Here is a 12,463-nt window from a genome sequence, read left to right as displayed (position 1 = left end):
CAACCAAATAACTTTACCATTGACATAGCACAACAACTTCACGGGTCTTATTGCTCAGGACGATGAACTACTGCGAACAAGCAAACGGTTGCCTGGACGACATGCCTGCGATGTAGGGAGAGTTCAATCAGGACTAATAAAAGAAATAGTGTACGCACTTCTATGCTTTCCCATTGTCGGTGGCGGACCTGACAACTAATTGCGCTTCGATCGCTAGGATCTATCGGTTGTCTGAAGTCAGATACCTCGGAAATATATTTCTCGCGCGTTTAATGATGAAAATTGCTTGGGATTGTTGATACACTTTGTTGTTGAGGGTTATGTAGTTGCCTTCAATTTGTTGTGCTTTGAATTAATCAATGACAATAGTAATATACGTTACAAGAGCGGTATGTTGACGTTTTCATGTTCGAGGAAAAGAATCGAAACGTAGTTGCATGAAAACAAATATACCGCTCGTGTATCGTACATTATTTTGTGTGAAGATCGTTTATTACATACCTGAAAGACGAATTTCTAATTAGTTGCAATGAAATCTCCATTTTGGTTTCTGTTTACTGACGGCAACTTCGGAAAAAACCAAAATATCTTTCTTCAACATTGTTGCTATAAAATGTTTTCTGTGTTTACTATACTCCAGCAGGCCGTGATATACGTCTGTCTTTTTTTTTCCCTCAGTCTATAGGTGCGAACTTAAAACAAACGGTAAGGTTATGTAATGATTTATTTTTCATTTTAATATTTTAACAATATTATTTATATAACATATTGCAGTAATAACATCCGCATCTGGAATCTTGTTGATTTTTTCACGGCTTCCTTAATGTTACTTGTATTAGGAATGCAATAAGTTTCGTGGAGTAGTAGACTTTACTTAATTTTTGCAAATATTTAAAAACAATAATTAACATTGCAATTTAGGTGAAATTGCAGTGGTAAGTTTCCAATTTATAATTATTACTATGTTAAACGTCTCTAAAAATAATATGTTAAAAGCCTAAAGCAGTAAAATGAATGTCGCGCTTAAGCGGTAAGAAGAGGGGAATTGTTATGTGTGTTAGGTTGGGAATACTGAATGTGGTATTTCACACTTCCCGCGTATTGGTTCTGTGCGGAAAACAAGCAAATACGCACGATCTCGCACAAAAGGATATTGTGTGGTGGTTTACAAAATAATGACAAAATTCCGTACTGTTTTGTTCCGGGTTGTAGATTGGAATACAGTAGAAATAGTGTAACAAAACATTTCTTTTCATCTCCCAAAGAAAAAGATGAGTTTGGGAAATGGGCCAGAGCGATTCCGCGGAAAAATAGGCAGCTTTCGGTAAATAACCGAATTTATGATGTGTGGGTACTTTTTGAAAAGCTCTTAATGAGCTTTATTCAAAAATAAAAAATATATATTTGGTGTTCCATTTAATGCCATTATTGAATTCATGAATTCTCAGTATAGTGAGGGTCACATAAGAACAGTTCCTAAACAGTAAATATTGCCGTCTAGTCAGTGATACCAACTGTTACCAGATATCACACGATCCTACGTACTAAATGACTTATTTACTTACCATAATTTATGTTGGAAGGTTATTCTAAATAATTCAATAATTTGTAACATATTTTCGTAGGCAAACTATACGGGAAAGGGATCAACATATCAAGTATTTTGTCTGGCAATACGAAATTCATTGGTTTGACTAAACAATTGATTCACGAGACCTAACCTAAAAATGTATTTTGTTTGAACACATGAAATTATTAGTACTAACTCCGAAAACTTACCTGACTATAATCTTGAATTATAACCACAACGCAACGCATAAAATAACTATGATGTATTAATATTAATACTGATATTAATTAATTATCAGTATGTTCAAATTTCTATAGCTTCCAGTAACCGGCTCAGAAATCTAGTACAATTTTAATTTCATGGAATTCCAGTACCGAAAAATGTTGTCGATATTCGTCTCAGCTGCCAACATACCAGTTGTAGTATTTGTAGTATTTGTCAGTATCGAAATTCAAAACGAAGATGGCAAAAGAAAATTCAACCTGCAAACTAGAAAATTACCACAATCCACTAGTATATGTAGTAATGGGGGAAAAATGGTTAGGTTTCACCCTTAGGGTATGAAGCAAGGTGACCAAGACTATATATGGTTATCCCCACATACCAAGTTTCATGTCACTGAACCACATGCTTCAAAAGTTATTTAGGTGGTGCTGGACTTTTAACTAACCCTGTATATATACAACCAGGAAATGACTGAAGTGGATTTTGAATCCACGCCCGAGCGAAGCCTAGCACAAGGTTCAGTGTTTCTACACATTCAACACATCGGTGGCTAAATGCATACCTACAGTTAAGGGAAGAGGATGGTATTTTTTTTAAGTTCTTTTCCTATTTGGTGTAAAATAGTAATTTTTTGTATGTAGAGAGCTCATAGCTGTGGCAACTCAACCAAAAATAAATATAAAAAAAATGTTGGGCCCAGATTTAAAAAAAATATACCCAATGCAGGATTGTACTAAAGCCGATATATCTAAACCATTTTTAAAGGTAGATTCATCCAGTGTTTTTCAATGTATTTGCAAAAGCATGTTCTACAAACTGTCTGTAACAGAATTTTGATATTAGTCCATACGTTTGTAAAATAAACAATTAAAATTTAATAACACTTTTCTGAATTCCTTTCTTGCAAACAAACGGACGTATTTTTAAAATGAAATCAATTAACAAAATACTGTTACAGACAAAAGTTTCCTAATAGTCTAAAGAATGTGTATTCTAAATTTCATGCATGAATCTTTAATAGTTCAGAAATTATATCCATTTTTTTGTCTGGCAATGTAGCAAAAAAAAAAATGAAGTTATCGTAAACCTATAAAAGCGAGCGTGTGATTTAAAAATCCATAATGCAGGAAGTTTAAAAATGGGTCTCAACATCTGATAAGGGCACAAATACCCACAAACTATTAAGTTAAGCATTCCACACATATCACAGAGTACTTTAAAGAATTTTTTTTTAATTTACTCATTTTTCACAAAAAAAATACCATCCTCTCCCCTTAATATTGCTCACATTTAGTCACCACGGCGCTGGACTTATAATCCTTTGTACTCGAATTCGTTCTCCGGAGAGCGAGAAAAATAATCATGAACATTCGCAAGATGAGAAAACCTCGTGCGCACACATCTATTGACAATATTGCTTGCGCTATGTCATTGAAATGCGACTGCTACTTACTTTGTGAGCGTCTCGAGGGACGACGTGTAGATGGTGCCGCCGACGTCGATGTGCACCGGCGCCGTGTAGCGGGACGCCGCCGCCACGCAGGGGATGCCCGTGATCTTGTGGTTGTAGTTGAGCGCCGGCGGCGTCGGCGACGACGAATTGGACATGGTGGGCGACGTGGCGGGCGAACTGCTCGGGGAGAGCAACCTGGAACCACATCAGCGAACCAGTCGGGGCATTTGCTAGGAGGCAAGCAACTACAAACAGTGATCAGAGGGACGAAACCTTCCCAGACTGCTCAGAGGGACTGTCTCTACTTTCTTTCAGGGATCGGGAAGAACCGCCTGTGTATTGTCTCAAAAAGAGGGATGTGAGAAGGAATTAGAGACTTCAAAGTACGCGTGACTTGTGCGTGAAAGCGACAACAGTAACGGGACCTGGAGACTTGCTTTTAATACTTCCCTCATCCCCTTTCTTTCGCTGGTAAACCCCGAAGTGACCTGAGCACTCAGGTTTTTCTGTTGAAACATCTTTGTTAAGTGACATAAAAGATGGAATCGGTAGGAGAGAAAAGTTTACGACTTCTTGGAAACGTATGTATTTCTAGAGAATAAGATTCTCAGCAAATTTTTGTGTGAGGTGAATATTTATTTTTAATTTGTACAACCGTTCCTTTTTTTTTTTTATAATCTATGTGCGGTTTATTTTAAACCCATTAAAATATATAAAATGTACAATAACGACGTAAAAAGGCTTTAAAAAAGGCATTTAATCTTGAAATAGGCAACGGGAGCTAAAATAGGCAAAATATAATTTGGGCCTATCGTCCCCAAATGTGTGGAAACGTGTTTATCTCTACTAGGTCTTTCATATATACGTTCAGTTTAAAAAAGGCATTTTGCCTAATATTCAGGCTCTAATTATTAGTATCACAATTTACCAATCTTTACCCTACACTGTCTTCTATGAAGATTGAGCGTGAATTCAACAGGAACGATTTATTTCAGATATGCTACAATAACATCTCGCGATGTTGCACCTAGATTTTACCATTACCAATCTATGCTCACAGAAGACAGAAGATCTATTTCATTCGAAAACTTTAAAATGTATGATTTGCTACAGAAATTCTGTGCGGTATTTCAACATCCTGTAATATTTCTTTGATATTTAATGAAATGTTATGTGACTTATCTCTAGATTGAACATTAAATAAATGTAATGTTAATGATGCAGATTAATATTTAAATAAGTTTTATATTTTTAACATATTGAGTAAAAAACTATTTTCAACGAAGGATATCAGCTGAATGGTACATCGGTGCCACAAGTGAGCATTTGTAAATACCTACGTATATATTTAAGTAACAAACTGCGTTGGGAGGAACAAGTCACTAATACCACAAGGAAAGCCTGGAAAGCACTACATTTCTCTATGCGTATTCTGAAGAAATCTAACCGAAGGTCAAAAGAATTAGCGTACAAAACCCTTCTTCGCCCAACTATGGAATATGGAACAGTAGGGTGGAATCCGTACAGACAAAACCAAATCGATTCAATAGAAAAGGTCCAACGCAAGGCAGCAAAATATGTCAAAATGGGAAAGGGACATGGTGAGGAGACAATAAAAGATTTAGGGTGGAAACTTCTCAAATCAAGGCGACGAAAAACCAGACTCACCACATTGTTTAAGGCACAAATGGGACACAAAGCATGGACCGACATCGATGCTAGATTAGCAACACCATCATACTTAGGAAGGGCTGATCATATTAGGAAGTTTAAATGTAGAAAACAAAGAACGGACGTGGCAAAAATTTCCTTTGTTAACCGCACAATAGTAGACTGGAACAGCTTACCTGCGGCAATCTTTCAGGGTGGTCCTCTTAAAATCAATACATTTAAGGAAAGGTTGAGAAGATTAGACTGAAAATGTAATTGGAGGTGCAGTGTAATTATCTAAGTTGTGTCATGTAATTAAGTTGATAGGTAAATATATTAAGGTGATATGTAAATAAATTAAGGTCATATGTAATTAAGTTGATATGTATATAAATTAAGGTGATATGTAATTAAGTTGATATGTATATAAATTAAGGTGATATGTAAATAAATTAAGGTGATATGTAATTAAGTTGATATGTAAATAAATTAAGGTGATATGTAAATAAATTAAGGTCATATGTAATTAAGTTGATATGTATATAAATTAAGGTGATATGTAATTAAGTTGATATGTATATAAATTAAGGTGATATGTAAATAAATTAAGGTGATATGTAATTAAGTTGATATGTATATAAATTAAGGTGATATGTAAATAAATTAAGGTCATATGTAATTAAGTTGATATGTATATAAATTAAGGTGATATGTAATTAAGTTGATATGTATATAAATTAAGGTGATATGTAAATAAATTAAGGTGATATGTAATTAAGTTGATATGTAAATAAATTAAGGTGATATGTAATTAAGTTGATATGTATATAAATTAAGATGATATGTAATTAATTAAGGTGATATGTAATTAAGTTGATATGTAAATAAATTAAGGTGATATGTAATTAAGTTGATATGTATATAAATTAATGTGATATGTAATTAATTAAGGTGATATTTAATTAAGTTGATATGTAAATAAATTAAGGTGATATGTAATTAAGTTGATATGTATATAAATTAAGGTGATATGTAAATAAATTAGGGCGATATGTAATTAAGTTGATATGTATATAAATGAAGGTGATATGTAAATAAATTAAGGTGATATATAATTAAGTTGACATGTATATAAATTAAAGTGATATGTAAATAAATTAAGGTGATATGTAATTAATTAATGTGATATGTAATTAATTAAGGTGATATGTAATTAAGTTGATATGTATATAAATTAAGGTGATATGTAAATAAATTAAGGTGATATGTAATTAATTAAGGTGATATGTAATTACTTAAATTGGTAATAGTTGGGTGAATTAGAACTATTTATAAGTTAGGTTTACTTTTGCTTATTGTAGTCCTTATTATAGCATAGTTTTTATTTATAGTCCTAGGTTTATTGCATCTATTTATTTATAGTTAGAAGTAAATTCAAGTTTATTTTAGTTTTTTATTGTAGTAATTATTGTATTATTGTAATGATATTATTGTATATTACATATCACTGTCACCTGGTGTATACCCAATTATAGTGTTAATAAATAAATAAATACATACATACATATATACATACATACATACATACATACATACATACATGCATACATACATACATGTTAAAAAAGTCAGAAGATTTTCAGATCATATTTTCAGAGTTAAAGTCACAAAATGTTTGTTGTTTTTTTAATATTTTTCGGTCGTAAATATCCGGGACCTAATTAATATACATATCTAATATATTACAAATTTATTTGAATATACAATAGTTTTTACAAAAAATACTGTAGTTTCGGAAGCAAAGCACAATATGTTGGACTTCTCGCAACATTGCACTCAATGGGAGGATACTTTGTATCAATTATATTCCGCCTGTATCTGTTTTCTTTTAATATGGCAGTATTATTTCACAGAACACTAAAAACTATGTAACAAATGCATCAGAAACGCTGGAGAAATTCCGTTCCTGCCTACAGATGAAACTTCCACTAAACCACGGGATGGCAACCTCAAATGAAATAATATGATCCTTTGTGGCTTATAAATGTTGTAATTTTAATGTGTAAGAAATAATTGATTGAGGGGTTATAAATTGTTCAGTATTCTATACTGGGGAATAACAAACCTGTTCTGACGAAAGCAGATCAGAGATTATGAATAAACACGAAGAACAGAAAATATTTGTTTGCTCTACACAACCTAAATTGCAAAGAAAACTTTTATCCATAGAATAAACAGCAATCTATCAATCTGGAAGAGGTCAGTTGATAAATATCCCTAAAACAAATACGTACAGAGTCAACACAGCTTATCCAAGAAGACCAAACGAGCGGGCAAAAACAATTTATTTTTAGTGACTACGAACTCGACATCCTCATTAAAATAAGTGCACGGAAAGTTTTGTCACAGTTTGGAAAGCAGATTTTGAAGTGTTCATAGAAATACAGATTGAGTGTGACTGTTAGATTTACTTAGTCGCCCGTCCGTATGAGCAGATTTCTGTATTGGAAAATGCATAAATGTTTTACTAAAAGGGAATTCGGACCCTTCTATCTTAGTCTATGTTAAGGGGAGAGGATGGTATTTTTAAAAACGTTTTTCCTATTTGGTGTAAAATATTATTTTTTTGTATGTAGAGAGCTCATAGCTGTGGCAGCTCAATCAAATAAAAATATTTTGAAAAAAAAAAATTACTTGGAGCCCCAAATTTTTAAAAAATACACCCAATGCAGGATTGTACTAAAACCGATATATCTAAATCGTTTTTAAAGATAGATTCAAACAATGTTTTGCAATGTATTTGCAAAAGCATGTTCTACAAACTGTCTGTAACAGAATTTTGATATTAGTCCCTACGTTTGTAAAATAAAAAATTAAAATCCAATAACAATTTTCTGATTTCCTTTCTTGCAAAGAAACGGACGTATTTTTTAAATTAAATCAATTAACAAAATTGTTACAGAGAAAAGTTTCTTAATAGTCTAAAGAATGTGTGTTCTAAATTGCATGCATTTATCTTTAATAGTTCAGAAATTATATCCATTTTTGTCTGGCAATGTAGCAAAAAAAGAAGTTACTGGAAACCGATAAAGGCGGGCGTGTGGTTTAAAAATCCATAGCGCAAGAAGTTTAAAAATGGCGTCTAAACATCCGATAAGGGCACAAATGCCCACAAAATGTTATGCAATGCATTCCGCACATATCAAAGGGTATTTTAAAGAAAACAAATTTTTGAAAATTTAATTTACTGGAAACAACAATAAAAGTGGGCGAGTGATTTAAAAATCCATAACACAGGAAGTTTAAAAATGACGTCTCAACATCCGATAAGAGAACAAATACCCACAAAATGTTATGCTATGCATTCCACACATATCAAAGGGTATTTTAAATAAAACAATTTTTTGAAAATTTAATTTACTGGAAACAACAATAAAAGTGGGCGAGTGATTTAAAAATCCATAACACAGGAAGTTTAAAAATGACGTCTCAACATCCGATAAGAGAACAAATACCCACAAAATGTTATGCTATGCACTCCACACATATCAAAGGGTATTTTAAAGAAAACAAATTTTTGAAAATTTAATTTACTGGAAACAACAATAAAAGTGGGCGAGTGATTTAAAAATCCATAACACAGGAAGTTTAAAAATGACGTCTCAACATCCGATAAGAGAACAAATACCCACAAAATGTTTTGCTATACATTCCACACATATCACAGAGTACTTTAAACATTTTTTTTTTTTAATTTACTCATTTTTCGCCAAAAAAGACCATCATCTCCCCTTAAATTAATGGCTTTTAATGCAGCCTTTGTCAGAAACTATTGCATAGAATTTGACAGCTTATTCCTGGCACGTTTGGAGTTTATTTAACAGGAACTTTTGGAAAAATATAATTTAATCTCCAAGTTAAAATTGTTTCATATAATGCAAATTTGAATATTATTTTTCCTAGATTTTTAGGGTTAACTAGTTTGCAAATTCCAATCTCATAAAATGCAGCATTCAGCTATAATAAATATTCCCAGAAAACTTGAAGTAATTCTGACAGATATAAACTGAGAAAAGGTGCAGTAAAAATTTAAAAAATGAACATTTTCAATATTTTCAAGGTCCGACATGCCTTAAAAAATTTCTCATCACGCACATTGATTCAAATCTCTTATTGCAACTTTCATTTCTTTTGTAAGGCATTTTCTTCGCCTTTCAGAGTTTTCCATAAGATACAGTTTTTATTTTTTTATTTATTTTTATTGCTAGTAAGTTTGAAATGAATACAGATTAATAAATACAATGAAAGATAAACTAGCCCACTCCTGAATGAGTAAGACTCGTGCTCAGGAGGGGATTCCAATACAGACAAAAAATAAAATTAAAATTGAGAGTGAATACAGATTAAATAGTGTTTAATATGTTCAAACCCAAACTATAAATCCAATACAATTTTTTTTTAATTTTTTTATTAATTTGAAGACGATTCGTGGTTGAAATATTATTAGAATAAAGTTTGTTTAATAATCTGGGACCTGGACTCATGATATGATAAAAAGCAGCATTGGTTTTACATTTTGGTTCAGACAAACGCAGAGAATTCATATTTTTAGTTCTTTATTTATGTATATATCTTTCAAAGTTATTAAAATTTCTGTGAAAATATTTTAATAAAACAAAATAATACCTTTGTCTAATATTGAAATGTTTAAACAACAATTCAGTTGGGTAATCTTTCTGCTTTTTTAAACAAATGTTTAATACTTTTTTCTGTAGTAAAATTAACGGATAAAGGTTAGATTTTTTAAGTTCCACCCCAACCTATAATACCATACATAAATATAGATTGAAATAATGCTAAATAAATTACACGTAAACAGTTAAGGGACAAAATATTTCATAGAATAACAAAGGAACATAATGTTTTGCGTAATTTATTACAAATATAATGGATATGATTATTCCATTTTAAATGATTATCAATAATTATACCTAAGTATTTAACCTCATTAACTTCAGTAATAACTGAACAATTGCAATTTATATCGGAACAATCAGAATTATGCATTTTAATTTGTAGTATAGATGAAATTGGTTTATTACCTTTATTATTTAAAGAAAATGGAATAGCTATTGTTTTATCTTTATTAATTACAAGTGAATTTAAATCGAACCATTTTTTTATTAATTTTAAGCAGTAATTTGCATTATAATAACCATCAGTCCAAGTTTTTCCACTAAAAAGTAAAAGAGTATCATCAGCATACGAATATAAATCACCTTCATATTCTTTAAGGTATATCATTGAAAGCTCATTAATATATATATATATATTGAAAATAAAATCGGTCCAAGGACTGTTCCTTGCGGAACACCTATTTTAATTTTAATAAAATCACTAGTCAAAATGTTTGTAAGTAAGCGATCCGAACGTGAAAGAATGACTCGTTTCCGGGGCATTTAACAAGATAGTACTCTGTCAGCATGACTGGTGCAGTTAGACCTACATGGCTGCGCTGATCTTGTCTCTGGTGTAACGTTCTTACCTCATTTTGATCTGCGTGCTCGGGAACATGGTTCTGGACGACGTCAGGTCCTTCGGTTCTTTGCCATCTGCCTCGCCTCGAATTTCACATTTTCTCCTGTGAAACAAACAACAGTATTATGTACGAAATGTTAAGCAACTAGAACAGAAACAACAAAAATATTAATATGTGAAATACAAAATGGCAACGACAGAAGAGACTTCCGAAGGAGACACACAAAGAACGTGCTGATATGAATCCTATCCACAATAGTTCATTGGCACATTCACAACGTGTGAAATGCTACTTAAATGTACAATATAATTTTGTTATATTTTTTATTTATCAGTACATCAAAACGAGGTTTTATGCTGTTGGCAGCTCAAAGGAGCAGTAGCCTACTGATCGTAATGAAACATCAGTTACAGATGTTCGATGTCTGCCTTTATTAAAGTTGATTATAGAAAGCAGTTGCTCACAAATTTAAATGTTGAGCCAAACTTAGCAATCATTTTCACAGCCAGCCTGTGTAGTCGTGGATATTATTGCTAATGTTTAGTCTTGTAAAACTCAACCAGGCTAGTAGTATTATTCAAACGATCTTTAGCCCTTAGGTCACATTGAAGATCAATAAGTTCGAGCTGTAAATCGTTAAATGTTAAATGTTATGTTCCGTCTTTTACATTCCTCCATACTGTACTGTAGCAGTAGGTAAGCAACGTGAAACAGTTACTGAGAATAGGCCTACACACTACACTCAACTAGATAGCTGAGTGGTCGTTTCCCTCTCCTCTACGTATAACAAGTCTATGTCAGTCTGACGTATCTTCCTCTCCGTTTCGGCGAGCGGTAAACACAGCTCTCCCGCTCCGAAGGAGCACGCGCGCTCATTGAGCGCTGTTTGTGCAGGTATGCATTAGAGGGTGATGAAATTTCGAATTTTATAATGGGGATATATTTATGTACAATTGGCGACAATGACTGTTATCTTCGCCACCTATTCGTGCAAGTAATAACTAAAAAGCCACAATTACACAAACAAATTTTATAATGAGGATATATTTATGTACAACTGGCGAAACTGAATGTTATCTTCGCCATCTATTCGTGCAAGTAATAACTAAAAAGCCACACTTACACGAACAAATTTTATAATGTGGATATATTTATGTACAATTGGCGACATTGACTGTTTTCATCGCCATCTATTCGTGCAAGTAATAACTAAAAAGCCACACTTACACGAACAAATTTTATAATGCGTATATATTTATGTACAATTGGCAACACTGACTGTTATCTTTGTCATCTATTCGTGCAAGTAATAACTAAAAAGCCACACTTACACGAACAAATTTTATAATGCGCATATATTTATGTACAATTGGCAACACTGACTGTTATCTTTGTCATCTATCCGTGCAAGTAATAACTAAAAAGCCACACTTACACGAACAAATTTTATAATGCGCATATATTTATGTACAATTTGCGACACTTACTGTTATCTTTGCCATCTATTCGTGCAAGTAATAACTAAAAAGCCACACTTACACGAACAAATTTTCAGTCGATTAGTAGGGTCAGGTATCTTCGAATGCCAGTGTACCATAGAGCTCAATGCAAAGAACTGAGTTACAATGTTATAATCGATACCAAAAATGAACAAATTAAACTGCTGAAATTTAAGTTGTACAAAAAGTTTGCACTTAAGAGAGGGAAAAGCGGGAAATTTATATCTTAAATCGGGAAGCGATATGAGATAACATGAATTCTCTAAATTTTTGGAAAACATATTACTACATCGTATTTCCCGGGATTGAACCACGGTCTTGCATGGTGGCGGGCTGTAGGTTATGAGTGGAATTATGGCGAGCATCGCAACACCCTGTACTCTGCACCCCCATAAATCGTTTCAAATTACGCAGACTCATAATCTCTCGGAAATTTATACAGATAATAACAATTGTATTAATGGTCAGGGAATAATTTTTTTCTCTTTTCCTTCTCGGAGATGAAATATAAATAAACTTACAATGGC

The 12,463-nt window shown here is 32.5% G+C and overlaps 1 protein-coding gene across 6 annotated transcripts in view; it reads right to left on the bottom strand.

Annotated features, from left to right (window-relative positions):
* twz (BTB/POZ domain-containing protein twz) overlaps positions 1–12,463 on the bottom strand; it is a 518,618-nt gene that overhangs the window by 80,417 nt on the left and 425,738 nt on the right. For 4 of the 6 annotated variants that reach the window (XM_069844849.1, XM_069844847.1, XM_069844846.1 and 1 more), the window contains 2 exons: positions 10,444–10,539; positions 3,249–3,443 (listed from right to left, as the gene is read on the bottom strand). In XM_069844849.1, the coding sequence (XP_069700950.1) occupies positions 3,249–3,443; positions 10,444–10,539 (291 nt within the window). The remainder of the gene's footprint in view (positions 1–3,248; positions 3,444–10,443; positions 10,540–12,463) is intronic. The other 2 variants (XM_069844848.1, XM_069844851.1) reach the window with 1 other exon arrangement.

Source organism: Periplaneta americana, chromosome 14, assembly GCF_040183065.1.
Source record: "Periplaneta americana isolate PAMFEO1 chromosome 14, P.americana_PAMFEO1_priV1, whole genome shotgun sequence".
Classification (NCBI taxonomy): domain Eukaryota; kingdom Metazoa; phylum Arthropoda; class Insecta; order Blattodea; family Blattidae; genus Periplaneta; species Periplaneta americana.
This window is presented reverse-complemented; position numbering and strand designations above follow the sequence as displayed.